The sequence below is a fragment of the Cajanus cajan genome, chromosome 9, assembly GCF_000230855.2.
Source record: "Cajanus cajan strain Asha chromosome 9, NIPB_CcT2T_4, whole genome shotgun sequence".
NCBI classification, from domain to species: Eukaryota; Viridiplantae; Streptophyta; class Magnoliopsida; order Fabales; family Fabaceae; genus Cajanus; species Cajanus cajan.
Genome location: NC_138525.1, coordinates 48894780 through 48907530, shown reverse-complemented (window position 1 = coordinate 48907530; position 12751 = coordinate 48894780). Strand labels below are relative to the sequence as shown.

Genomic DNA, 12751 nt, shown 5'->3' with positions numbered 1-12751 from the left:
GGTAAATGAGATTGTGATTTCTTTTCTTTCCCTATTGTTAGTAAGACTGTTGGCAAGATATATGAACAAGAGTGCTAGGAGTGTTCAAATTGCTAAATTGAACTAAACTAGAAGAAAATTAAACTAAAATATAATAAATAGTTCACCAAATTGAATTGAAATAAAATAAATATTGACTAAACTAAACTAAACTATTATCTAATTTAGTGCACTATAGTTTTAAGAGTTTGAACTAAACTATAAAATTAACTAAATTAAATTATTATTAACTATAAACTAAACTGAACTAAATTAAAAAAAAAACAAATTTAAAATCAACATTTTTAAATTTATCATTTTAAGTCTTGTTGTTAGTTTAATGTTTAAATGATTGTCAAAATAAAAAAAATATATTAATTAAGATAATAGAGATAAAAAAAATAAATTAAGATAACTAAAATAACAAGTTATATTTTAAATTAAGATGATTAGATTATGTTAAATGTATAATTTAATTAAGTAATGTATTTTTAATTTATATAAATAAGATAATCACAATTTATATATGCACATACACAATAGCATTACTTTTGTCTAAAGAGGGGACTTAAAACAATGGGAAGCGCTGGAAGGGCTCCTGATCCAGAAGAAGAGATCGCAGACCAAAGAAGCACTAAGAAAGTAAAGACGAAGGACCAGGAAGGGAATGACGACGTTCACATGGAAGTCGTTGCTGACATGCAAAGGAAGGATGGGTCCAAAAGATCATATGCGGATAGCGTGTTATTTATTGGTGGTGGCACGATATTCTCGGACTACCAGTCACTGTTGAAGGAGATGGAGGACTACGAAGATGTCAATGCTGTGGATGAGGACCACTTGAGAGAGCTGGAGGATGAACTTGACCCATGCCCTAAGATTTCCATATCTCAAGGAGAATTTGAAGAATGATGCGCACCATGGAAAAATGCTTTGGTAATCAATGTGCTAGGAAGGAAGGTTTCATTCAAAGCCATTGAACACAAAATCTATCGTGTTTGGGTCAAGGTTGGATCTATTCAGATCATTGACATGCCTAATGATTTCTACCTAGTTCAGTTTTCTGCAGAAGAAGATTATAGACATGCACTATACGAAGGTCCATGGATGATCGCTGACCACTATATTGTGGTGCAAAGGTGGAGACCTTTCTTTAATGTAACAGCCTCAAAGACTCGTAAAGTGGCAGCCTAGATCTGTATTCCTGGCCTCCCGATTGAGCTGTACAACGAAAGGTTTCTTTGGCGGGTGGGGAGCAAGCTTGGGTCTATGCTCAAGATTGACAAACTCACATCAATTCACTCAAGAGGTAAATTTGCACGCATCTGCGTGGAAGTGAGTTTGGAAAGAAAACTAGTGTCCATGATCAACGTAATGGGGCACATATTAAAGCTGGAGTATGAAGGCCTACATGCAATTTGTTTCAAGTGTGGAAGATATGGTCATCGCCAAGATCAATGTGGGGAAAGTTTTGATCACGAGAAAGAAACGACTTCCTCTTGTCCCAAAGATCATGAAGGTGCAATGGAGGTCGAGAACGATAGTGATGGCGGCGGCCAACCAAACTCGCCATGCCCAATCAACCCTAGTATGGATGCATGCAACAATTCGATTGAGAAAAACACAAAATCTGGAGGAGATCCCGAAAAATCTGGCCATGATTCAGATAACCCTTATGGACCATGGATGTTGGTCAAGAGAGGAAGGAAATCTTTCAAGAATCATATCACCCCGAAAAATAAGGATACTAATTCAACACAGATTATATCCTCTGGTGCTAACAAACAAGAAGTGATTAAATCCTTAGAGGATAAGATCCTAACAGACTATCAGGAAAAGAACAACCCAGAAACGAAAAACACCCAGGCCATGCAAACTCACGTAAAAGTTCGTAACCCTCTTGGAGGGAAAAATCCACAAAATCCAAGACCAAAAATTAACCTTGTGGGCCCTATTGCAACTCGTAAGAAAGGTGGGGAACAAAAGACAGAAACTCAAGACCTTCAAGAGCCGAAGAAAGGCAATAACCATGTGAATCATATCACACCAGATTATAGGTCTACACAAGCGATGAACACCCAACGTGTAATGGATGGACTTCGATCACTAAACCACCAGTCAAGTGAAGACCCTTTTCTTCGTAACCTAGTGACGCATGTTATTAAACTTGATGAAGAAACTGCGGCGTTTGCTGCAGCCCTGCGACACCATTTTGAGCCTGATGGAGATTATTTACCAGCAGAAGAGAGACTTTTGATACGTCAAGAAGAAAACCCAGGGGCCTCTAAGCCCACAAACCAAAATAGTCTCCAATAAATGTTCTATGTTGGAACTGTAGGGGTGCGGGTAACAAAGGTTTTGCTTCACTAGTCAATGATATGATTTATAACCATGAGGTGGGGCTTCTTTGCTTGCTTGAAACCCATATAAGTGGTGAAAGAGCTATGGAAGTATCTAGAAGAATCCTGCTCGACAAGAAGTTCTTAGTACATGCACAAGGTCATTCTGGGGGTCTTTGGTGTCTTTGGGATCCTAAGAGATGGAATATTGAAGTTGTTCACCACTCCTTTCAATTTATTCACCTTAAGGTTCTGAATAATTCTTCCCATTGGTTCTGCACGATAGTTTATGCTAGTCCGCATCCTCAAGATAGGGTTGTGCTTTGGAGGGAATTGACCCAAATCTCAAAGCATATTGATGGTCCCTGGAACTTGGTTGGTGATTTCAATGTTGTTCTGCATCAGCATGAAAGGATGGGAGGGGCACTCAACGCTAACCTTCGTGGGGACTGTGCCTTCCGTAACTTTGTAGATCAATGCAGCCTAATGGATATTGGGTTTAATGGTTCTCCCTTCACATGGAAAAGAGGTCAACTATATGAACGCTTGGACAGGTGTTTAGCTAACTTTGATTGGCGAGTAGCTTTTCCTGAAGCTTCTCTTACACACTTGAACCCGCTAAAGTCTCATCACACTCCTATTTTATTACAATTGAATTTAGGTGTTGTCCGTTGTTCCTATCGCTGCCCATTTAGATTTGAAGCGGTTTGGTTAACTCATGATGAATTTCCTGAGTTCATACAACGTGAATGGAAGGCTAATGAGCCTTGGAATCAAAAGGTAGGTCACATTAAAAAATCTCTTTTAGAATGGAACTTAAATACTTTTGGCAATGTGTTTAAAGCTAAAAAATAGCTGCTTCGTAGATTGAATGGGATCGCTGGCAAACTAATGAAAGGCCCAAACCGTTTCCTTGAAAGACTTCAATCAGAATTATGGACTGAATTAGAATCTATATTAGCTCGAGAGGAAATAATTTGGTTCCAAAAGTCACGCTGCAAATGGCTCTTAATGGGAGATCGAAACACCAGATACTTTCATGGCACTACCGTCATAAGAAGAAGGCGCAACAAGGTTGAGAGGCTCCTGAATGATCAGGCCTTGTGGGTAATGCAACAGGAAGAGTTGGAGGCTATGGTCACTGAGTACTATAAACACCTTTTCCTCGAATCAGGAGATCATAACAACTTGTGTCTACAAAATGCCTTCCCTTCCCTAGGGACTGCGGAATTAGAAGTCATTGGTAGACCAATCAGTGATGAAGAGATCCTACAGGCTATCAAGCGTATGGGGAGTTTTAAAGCTCTGGGACCTGATGGCCTATGAGCTATCTTCTATCAATCACAATGGAATGTGGTTGGTCCTTCTGTTTGCAAATTAATACATGACATCAAGGAACAACCATCTAAAGTGGCTGATATTAACGACACTCTTATAGTTCTAATACCAAAAGTGGAGGTAGTCACACATCTAAAACAAATGAGACCAATAAGCTTGTGTAATGTCTCATACAAGCTCTTAACGAAGGTTCTTGCTCATCGCCTAAGGAAGGTCATGGAATATCTGGTGCACCCAAATCAAAGTAGCTTTGTGCCTCATAGAAATAGTAAGGACAATGTCATTGTCTTTCAGGAGGTAATGCATTCTATGAAGTCCAAGAAAGGAAACAAAGGTTGGATGGCCATCAAGATTGATCTTGAAAAGGCATATGATCGTTTAAATTGAAATTTCATAAAGGATACTTTACTTGATATTGGCCTTCCTTCGAGTTTTATAAACCTAGTTTGGGCTTGCATTTCCACTACTAAGTTTCGAATACTTTGGAACGGAGAGGCCTTGAGTGAGTTTCTTCCATCACGAGGAGTGAGACAGGGAGACCCCATCTCCCCCTCCCTTTTTGTGCTTTGCATGGAGAGATTATTCCATTTGATCAACATGACTATTGAACATCACATCTGGAAGCCTATTTGCTTATCTAGATCAGGCCCTTTAATCTCTCACCTGGCATTTGCAAACGATCTTGTTCTCTTTGCAGAGGCTTCAACAGACCAAGTGGAAGTTATAAAAGCTTGTCTAAATACATTTTGTGATAGTGCAGGGCAAAAAGTTAGCCAGGAAAAAACTAGGATCTTCTTCTCAAATAATGTGGGCCATGTTGTGAGAAATGAAATTAGCTCAGCTTTTGGCTTTCAGCGAACGAATGATCTAGGTAAGTATCTTGGAATTCCGACTCATCACTCCCGAGTGAACAGGGTCACCTATCAAGGTATAATTGATAAAATAAATAGTAGGCTCAGTGGGTGGAAAGAAAAAAACCTTTCCTTTGCGGGAAGATTGACTCTAACTAAGTCTGTTCTTCAAGCTCTTCCATCTTAGACAATGCAGATGGTGTACCTTCCTAGAGCACTGTGTGATGAGTTGGACAAAATCTGTAAAAGATTCTTATAGGGGGATGGGAATAGAACTCATCATCCTCATGCAATTAATTGGAAGACTGTTTTCTTGCCTAAAGCTAACGGTGGACTAGGCCTGAGAAAAATGAGGGACATGAATATTGCTTTCATGATGAAAAATTGTTGGAGCTTGATTAATGAACCTAACAAATTATGGGTACGGGTTATAAAAGCAAAATACGGATGTACAAATGAGATTATCCCTGTTGTCACAAAGAAATCATCAATGTCAAACCTATGGCAAGGCATATGTGCTGCTTGGGATTGGTTTCGGCCTAATATCAGGTGGAAGGTTGGAAACGGCAGGAAGTTGGGTTTTTGGATTGACAATTGGCTGCCTGGTCTAGGTGCAATCATTAATCACGCCTTAGTTTTTATTCCACCGATTGAGATGTCTAAATGTGTGCATGAATACGTCTCAGACCAAGGAGAATGGGAAATTGATCATATCTGCGAGCTAGTGCCATCTAATGTGTGGCAATCCATCATTAGTTCGATTATCCCAACAGATTCAGCAGGAGCAGATTCTGTCCTTTGGGGTCCAGCTGCAGATGGAGTGTTCTCTGTCCTTTCTGCATTTGAAGTATCATCACAAATATCAACCCTAGATCGCAAGCCCATTTTCAAGGTGATTTGGAGATGGAAGGGCCCTGAAAGAACTAGAGCCTTTTTATGGAGAGTGGCACACGAGAGCCTAATGACAAACTCCACTAGAGTCCATAGGGGTATTGCTTTGGAAGCCAACTGCCCAGCCTGTAATCATGATAATGAGGATACATGGCATGTTCTCCTTCATTGTAATTTTGCACAACAAGTATGGTCTAATTTTTTAGCTTTCGTGAGGGCAAGAGATTTCTCAAATTCAGATATTCAAACCTGGTTACTACATCACCTATCTCGGAATCATTCTACCAATGAAAAGAGAAGCACTATTTTTGCTACAACGATTGACTGCCTTTGGCATAGGAGAAATCGGCTAGTATTCCAAAACACCGCAATTTCATCAGAGCAACTTGTTGTAGAAATCAACGCCGTGTGAGGGTTATGTCCGGCAATTGTGGCTCAGCCCTTGAAGGTTTCATTCCAACCATGTCCAACCCCTCTTGTTTTGGTCCCGTCCACCTGTCAACCACCTCAAGCTGAATTGCGATGGATCAGTTTCTGTCAGGGGTCTCGCTGGTTGTGGTGGAATTGTTAGAGACGCAGCTGGAACTTTTGTTCTAGCCTATGCATGCAAGCTTGGAAGTTGTTCTATCACCAATGCTGAAATATGGGCTATTCTTCATGGACTTCGAATCATTCGAAATAACAACTTGCTTGGCAGAATTCTAGTTGAGACAGATTCATTGACAGCAATTAATCTCATATCTCACGGTTGTGATCACTCTCATCCAAGTTTCAATCTCATTAAAGAAATTCAAGATTTGAGTAATCAGATGCTGGTTGTCTCATATAACCACATCTTTAGAGAAGCCAACAAAGTTGTTGATGCCTTAGCTAGAAATAGCCTTTCCTCACAAGAGGACATTGTCCTTTTTAATTTTTCTCCTAGATGTATCCATTCCTTATTGCAGACAGAGTCTTCTGCTGCTTTCCTTGATTAATTCTAGTCTTTCGGGCTTTTAGCCCCTTTATTTACCAAAAAAAAAATATGCACACACACACGCACGCACACGCACACGCACGCACGCACACACACATACGCACACGCACACGCACGCGCGCGCACACACACACACACATATATATATACACTAGTGTTTACATGTACTTAATACACAACTTATAAATTAAATAAAAATAAAACTCTCTCTCAACAGATTTTCCACTCTCAACTAAATAATGAAAGACTTGTATATGATACAAGAAGGATTTTTGACAATCATTTGCTTTACTATATATTCTTTTGTTAAAAGTTCTTCGTCAGATGGTGGTGTGTTTAGGAACCATGGGGGTGAGATTTTATTTTCCTTTGCTGCCTGCCAACGTTGGTTTCTATTCGTTGCTCCGTAAACTGAACTATTAATTTTAATAGTTGAGTTTTATAAACTGCACTAAAAATAATAATTTGGTTAAAACTATTAAAAAATAGTTTAGTTTATTTTAGTTTAATTTAGTTTAGTTATTTAAAAAGTTTAGTTTAAAGTAGTTTTGTGAACACCCCTAAGGAGTGCTGAGAGGTTGGTGTTCCGTTCTTCTCGTGCAGTGGAAGTGAATTTGATGAGATGTATGTTGGTGTTGGTGCAAGAAGGGTGAGAAATCTTTTTGCTGCTGCAAGGAAGCGATCACCTTCTATAATATTCATTGATGAGATTGATGCTATTGGAGGAAGCCAGAATCCAAAGGACCAAATTACATGAAGATGACATTAAATCAGTTACTGGTTGAGCTAGATGGATTCAAGCAAAATGAGGGCATAATTGTGATTGGAGCTACAAATTTTCCAGAATCAATGGATAAGGCATTGGTGAGACCTGGGCGCTTTGATTGCCATGTTGATGTTCCCAATCCAGATGTAAAAGGAAGACATCAGATTTTGGAATCACCCATGTCAAAGGTGTAGTTTTATCCCTTGCTAACAATGTTGTTATAAAACACTGATTAGGAAAGGAAAGAGGCTATCTCTGTCCATAAACTCCTCTATTCCATTGCAATTTTCCCTCTATTTAGTAACTTTTTCTTATTTTAATTTTACAAGAATTTTTAAATTTGGAAAAATAACCATAGATGCCAAGTGTCTTTTCTATAAAGGGGAAGGAGTATATACTACATGAAATTTTTCCATTCATATGAAAAACAACATAGTTAAACTCCCATGTGGTGGCTAACAACCTCAGTTTGGTCATTTATTTTGCCATGGCAAGTGTCTTGCTTTTTGTTAAAACTGTTCCCTTTAATCAAAATAATTTCATCCAAGAACTACTGACAAATAATGGATCATGGTCACTCAAAATAGATTATGGAATTGTCTGCAACTGACTCACTTTTAGTTTAACAAATATGACAGCCACACTCTGTGCAGTATATGGATGTTTTAAGGGAATGATTGAATGAATTGACCATATTTAGAAAGTTGATCAGCTACTACCAGTATCATAACCCTTAGATTTAAGAAGTTGAATGATAAAATCCATATAAACATATTGATAAGATACTTGGGAGAATAGCACCAGAAGATCTAACCATTGTAGTTGGAGAGCACAAGGCCTTGTAAACCCACATTAAAGTGCACTAAGTTCCTGTGTGGTGGCAGCCCTTCTAACAACTTGAGAACTCCAGAAAATGCTCTAATAATTTAGAGACAACTTGCAGCTTTTATCTGCAATTGAGTGACTGATTTATGCGGCATTTGACTATACTTCATTTGCCCATAGAAATTCTCCAATATGTGGACAAGGTCGGATCATGTTAATATTAATTTTAATATTATTTATAGTTAAATTATAAAATAAAAGAAGTAAAAAAAACTAATAAAATTTTAATATTAATGTATAATAATTTTTAAAAAACTTGTATTTTTAAGATAATATTATTTGTTATCTCCAAGGACTGAATTGTCCTCTCTAACTAACCATCCGTCTATGGATGATAAGTGGAACTCAACCTCAACTTTGTGCCTAAGGCTTGATGTAGACTACCAAAATCTGGAAGTGAACCTCGGATCTCTGTATGAAATAATACTGGAAGGCACCCTGTACAATCGTACTATTTCCCTCACATACAACTGTGTCAGCTTCTCTAAGGACCACTTGATGTTGACAGGCAAGAAATGTGCACACTTGGTCAACCGATCAACAATCACCCGGATAGCATCACCTAGCTGACCTAGGCAATCCCACAATGAAATCCATAGTGATACTATCCCACTTCCATTCTGGAATCTCCATCTGCTGCAACAAACCACCAGGCTTCTAGTGCTCCACCTTTGCCTTCTGACAAGTCAGACAGGCCGCCACATATTCAGCAATGTCCCTCTTCATACCAAACCACCAGAAAGTCTTCTAGAGGTTTTGGTACATCTTAGTCATACCAAGATGTATGTTAAGTCTGCTCTTGTGGCCTTCCTCCAAAACCGCTTTCTTCAGCTCAGAATCGTGAGGTAGACAAATTCTGCCCTTAAACCTCAAAATTCCATCTCTGCCCAACTCAAAACCAACGGCCTTCTTGGTACCCAGCAAACCAAGAATCTTCACCAACTCTGCATCCTGCAACTGCTTCAACCCAACCTGCCTTAAGAACTCACTAGTTATGGTAGTCATCCCACAACTAATGTGATCATGAGCTAGCTCTACACAGAGATTCAAATCTCTGAATTCCTCTACCAGCTCCAGCTCTTTCACCATCAAACTCAACATGTGGATGGATTTCCTACTCAGCGCATCCGCCATAACATTGGCCTTCCCAGGGTGATACATCAGCTAAAAAGCATAGTCCTTCAGAAATTCCATCCACCGTCTCTGCCTTATGTTCAACTCCTTCTGATCAAACAAGTACTTCAGACTCTTGTGATCACTGAAGACGCTGAACCAAACACCATACAAATAATGTCTCCATATCTTCAAGGCAAAAACAACTACTGCCAACTCCAAGTCATGACTCTCATGGTTCTTCAGTTTCCTTGAAGCATATGCCACCACTTTCTTGTTTTGCATCAACACACACCCCAAATCCTGGTGAGAAGCATCATAATACACATCAAAGGGCTCACTAGAGTCAGGCAACACTAACACAGGAGAAGTAGTCAACCTCCTCTTTAGCTCATCAAAGCTCCGCTCACAAGCATCTGTCCAAATGAAAGGCTGATCCTTTCTAGTCAACTGGGTTAGAGGCGCTACTATCTTGGAGAATCCCTCAATGAACCTGCTATAGTAACCTGCTAGACCCATAAAACTATGAATATTAGTGACAGTTCTTGGACGCTCTCACTGTAACACCGACTCCACCTTAGCTGGATCAACAACAATCCCCTCAGTTGAAATAACATAGCCCAAGAACTTCACCTCTTCCAACCAGAACTCACTTCAACAGCTTGGCATACAACTGCTTCACCTTCAAAATCTCCAACACCAACCTCAAATGCTCTCCGTGTTCCTCCGGGGTCCTTAAATAAATCAGGATGTCATCAATAAACACCACCACAAATTTATCCAAGAAAGGCCAGAAGATCATGTTCATGTAATCCATGAACACTGTCGGGGCGTTGGCCACACCAAACGGCATCACAACATACTCATAGTGACCATACCTAGTCCTGAAAGCAGTCTTAGGTATGTCACCCTCCTTCACCCTAATCTGGTGATATCTTGACCCCAAGTCAATCTTTGAAAACACCGATGCTCCCTTCAATTGATCCATTAAGTCATCTTTCCGGGGAAGTGGATATTTGTTCTTAATGGTCAATTTGTTCAACTGCCGGTAATCAACAAATAGTCGACTACCTCCATCCTTCTTCTTCACCAACAACACGGGAGCACCCCACGGAGATACACTTAACCTCACCAGTTGTTGTTCTAACAAATCTTCCAACTAACCTTTCAGCTCAACCAACTCAACTAGGGCCATCCTATAGGGAGCAACTGACACTGGCTCTACACTAGGAACCAAATCAATACTAAACTCTATCTCCCTAGTAGGAGGCAACCTAGACACCTCATCTGGAAATACCTCAGCAAACTTCTTTACAACATCTATCTCAACAATGACCCTCTCGGTCTCCACACTCATAGTAGCAAGCAGAATACAACACTCTACTCCATCTCTCATCAATATTTCAGCTTGGCCAGCTGAAATTAACAGCTCATCCTCCACCTGAGGAAAAATCAACCTCCTATTTACACAATCTATAAGGATACGATTGGCAGACAACTAATCCATCCCTAAGATTATATCAAATATCTACCAAAGGGAAACAAATCAAGTTTACCTTATACTTCTTCTCATTCACAACTATAGGACAACCAGCACACAGCTTAGAAGCAACCACAGAAGCAGAAGCGGGCGTCGATACTAGCAATCTCAACCCCAAAGCACGTATCGGCACACCCAACATTGCAGCACATGCATATGAAATAAAAGAGTGGGAAGCTCCAGAATCAAATAAAATCATCACATCCTTACCAGCAGTTTTGCCCTTCCCCTTCACAAGGTCAGATGAAGTGGAAGCTTCAGTCCCCGTCAAGGCGAACACCCTCCCAGTAGTGGTAGGTCTATCACCTCTCGGAGCACCCCTATTTGGTCGATTCCTGGCAGGACAGTTGATCGAATCATGACCCATCTGATGGCATCTGAAATACCGGCTCTCGGTGTGAGGACAATCCTGAACAAAGTGGGGTCCCGCACACCTGTAACACTTGAGAGTGGCACCTCTACCCTGTTTCCCATCTCTAGCAGCATCAGTAGGTTGCCTTATGACAGGACCCCCTTGCTGTGGTTGGGGCCTATCATATAGTTTCCTCTGACCTCCACCTTTCTTGGTCCCAGCTGGTCCCTTAGCAATCTTCATCACACGGTTGCCACCTTCCAACCGCTCAACAACTTTCGCCTTCTCAAATAAGGTCGGAAGCTCCGTGATGGCCATAGGCACCACCACCCTCTTCAACTCTTGTCTCAAACCCTCAACAAACTTTCTGCATTTCCAGGCCTCAGAAATAGCTTGCGAATAGAAACGAGCCAAGTGCTCGAATCTCATCCCATAATCAGACACCGTCATCCCTCCTTCGTGCAACCGCATGAACTCAGCCTCCTTGGCATGCCTCACGCTCTCTAGGAAGTACTTTTCAAGAAATACCCTCTTAAAGAACTCCTAGTCAGCAGCAACACCTCGAGCAACCAACATGTGGTGGGTGCCTCTCCACCAATGTTCAGCCTCCCCAACCAGCATGTAAACAACATATGCCAACTTCCTCTCTTGAGAATAGTCCAATCCAGTAAAAATCTTCTCCAGCTCACAGATCCAGTGGTCAGCTACCTTTGGGTCTGCATCACCCTTGAACTACGGAGGATGACACTTACGAAACTCAGCTAGATCTTGGCTCTCCTGTGACCCAACTGGTCTTGCTACACTAGCTGTAGCTCTATCAGCATCCATCCTAGCAAAATAGGCATTCTGTTGTTGCATAGCCATAACCATCATCTCCATGGTACGGACTATCTGTTCATTGGTTCTAGTCATTATCTACAAAAGTAACAGCACCTTTAGTATACAATAACTAAACCAGTGAACAAAGAAATCAACACAGCAATCAACACAACACAGAGCTCAGTACAACAAAAGCCTAAAGGAACCATCCCCAGGAACCATCCCCACAGAGTGTCCACTAGACTCAAACTGCTCTGATACCAAAAATTGTAACAACCCACCTGGTCGCTCTACAACAACAACACCACACAAAATAAAGCATACATATATAAAAATAGAATATATACACATATGTCTAGCCTGGGGCTCAAGGTCAATATACAACAACCATCAACCTAACTACACTAGGTAGTCAAAAAACAACAAAAACACATCTTCTCCATCTGCCAGCTGCAGACTTGCCTCAATATACCAACCTATCCTTGCTCTGCTCCCACACACAATATGATTATTGCAGTCCAAACCACATGGAAACAACAAGGGTAAGCTAGTGAAAAGAATCAACATATGTATATATAAATACAGAAATTATAACAGCTACAACTTATCAGCACATCATTAAGCTCAGCAAGATCAGCATACAACACATCACATATACAGCTCACATCATTCAACAAAAACAACATTAAACAAACAATGCGTCATCACACATATTAGCTCGGAGATCTCCTACAACAACTCAGCCTTACGTCCTACAACAGCTTAGCCTTACGACCTACAATAGCTCAGTCTTACGGCCTACAACAGTTTATATCAACATTCAGCACAACACAACTTTGCAGCATTAACAACATAACAACATA

The 12751-nt window shown here is 40.4% G+C and overlaps 1 protein-coding gene across 1 annotated transcript; it reads left to right on the top strand.

The window, feature by feature from the left end:
* Positions 1–2396: 2396 nt before the first annotated feature.
* On the top strand, positions 2397–3683 carry LOC114916286 (uncharacterized). The gene is made up of 2 exons (XM_029272635.2): positions 2397–3137; positions 3213–3683. Exons 1-2 carry the CDS (start codon positions 2397–2399, stop codon positions 3681–3683), a joined length of 1212 nt encoding a protein of 403 aa, XP_029128468.2.
* The last annotated feature ends 9068 nt before the right edge of the window (positions 3684–12751 follow it).

What these genes read in the sequence shown, in the direction of transcription:
- LOC114916286 (XM_029272635.2), top strand. Translation starts at nt 2,397, where the DNA reads ATGATTTATAACCATGAGGTGGGGCTTCTTTGCTTGCTTGAAACCCAT. An exon ending in ATGAGCCTTGGAATCAAAAG is followed by an intron (nt 3,138 to 3,212) that starts GTAGGTCACATT and finishes GCTAAAAAATAG; the next exon opens with CTGCTTCGTAGATTGAATGG.